Source organism: Cariama cristata, unplaced genomic scaffold (genome assembly GCF_000690535.1).
Source record: "Cariama cristata isolate BGI_N322 unplaced genomic scaffold, ASM69053v1 scaffold37801, whole genome shotgun sequence".
Lineage (NCBI taxonomy): Eukaryota > Metazoa > Chordata > Aves > Cariamiformes > Cariamidae > Cariama > Cariama cristata.
This window is the reverse complement of record NW_009600547.1, coordinates 1-767: the sequence shown is the minus strand read 5'-3', so window position 1 is coordinate 767 and position 767 is coordinate 1. Positions and strand designations below refer to the sequence as shown.

At 43.3% G+C, this 767-nt stretch overlaps 1 protein-coding gene across 1 annotated transcript in view; it reads right to left on the bottom strand.

The window, feature by feature from the left end:
• LOC104169212 (chromosome unknown open reading frame, human C5orf45) overlaps window positions 1-587 on the bottom strand; it is a gene marked incomplete at its 5' end in the record, with an annotated part of 3,226 nt that extends 2,639 nt beyond the window's left edge. Inside the window, one exon of the mRNA XM_009710057.1 lies at window positions 490-587. Coding sequence (XP_009708359.1) covers window positions 490-587 — 98 coding nt within the window. The remainder of the gene's footprint in view (window positions 1-489) is intronic.
• Window positions 588-767: the final 180 nt, after the last annotated feature.

Here is a 767-nt window from a genome sequence, read left to right as displayed (position 1 = left end):
TTACGCCAAAATGTTTGCATGAAACACATCTTTTTATCAATAGCAGCAGCGATTACTCAACAGATTCACAGTGTGAAACCCCTGAATGCCAACAGTTAGGTGGCAACAGCATAGAGTAGAGGATGTTTTCTCTCTGAGTATGCACCTCTGCACTCCTTTTCAGTCTGTAAGATGGACATCTCTACAGCTAGCTCATCAAAAGTAAATAAGAAAGACCAATTTAAAAAACCCAAACAAATCCTATTGCATGTATTTTAACGGGTAAAGGCCTGACCAACACACACTATTAATCAACTAAACGTATCTGAAAAAAATCCTTGTCAAAAGAAACATGCCAGGACACTAAACCCAACAAATAGCTTGTTCCTATGAGATGACAACAAAACTCTCCTGTGAGCTCAAATTAGGTAACAGGCACCCAATGTGTGAAGATGCGCATCAACTGTAACACATCAAAGGAAACAAGCAGATAAAGATTAAACACTCTACCGAGATGTCCAGCCAATTGCTTCCTCTGCCTCACCCTGCAGCAAGTTTAATTTCTGGACATGGTGCCTACAGTCCAGGCCAGACCCTTGGCCGTAAACCTGCAAAAAATAAATAAAAACAAGGCTCAGGGAGCAGCCAGAAGGAAACAGCACAAAGTGAGGCTCCACTCCATGTAATATTGAAGTGCTAACTAAAATTAGCACATAGAGCTGAGCGTGTCATGTCCCGGGCAGGGCTAACTGCCCCATTGGGCTCCCCACTGCCACCCTACCAGGCTC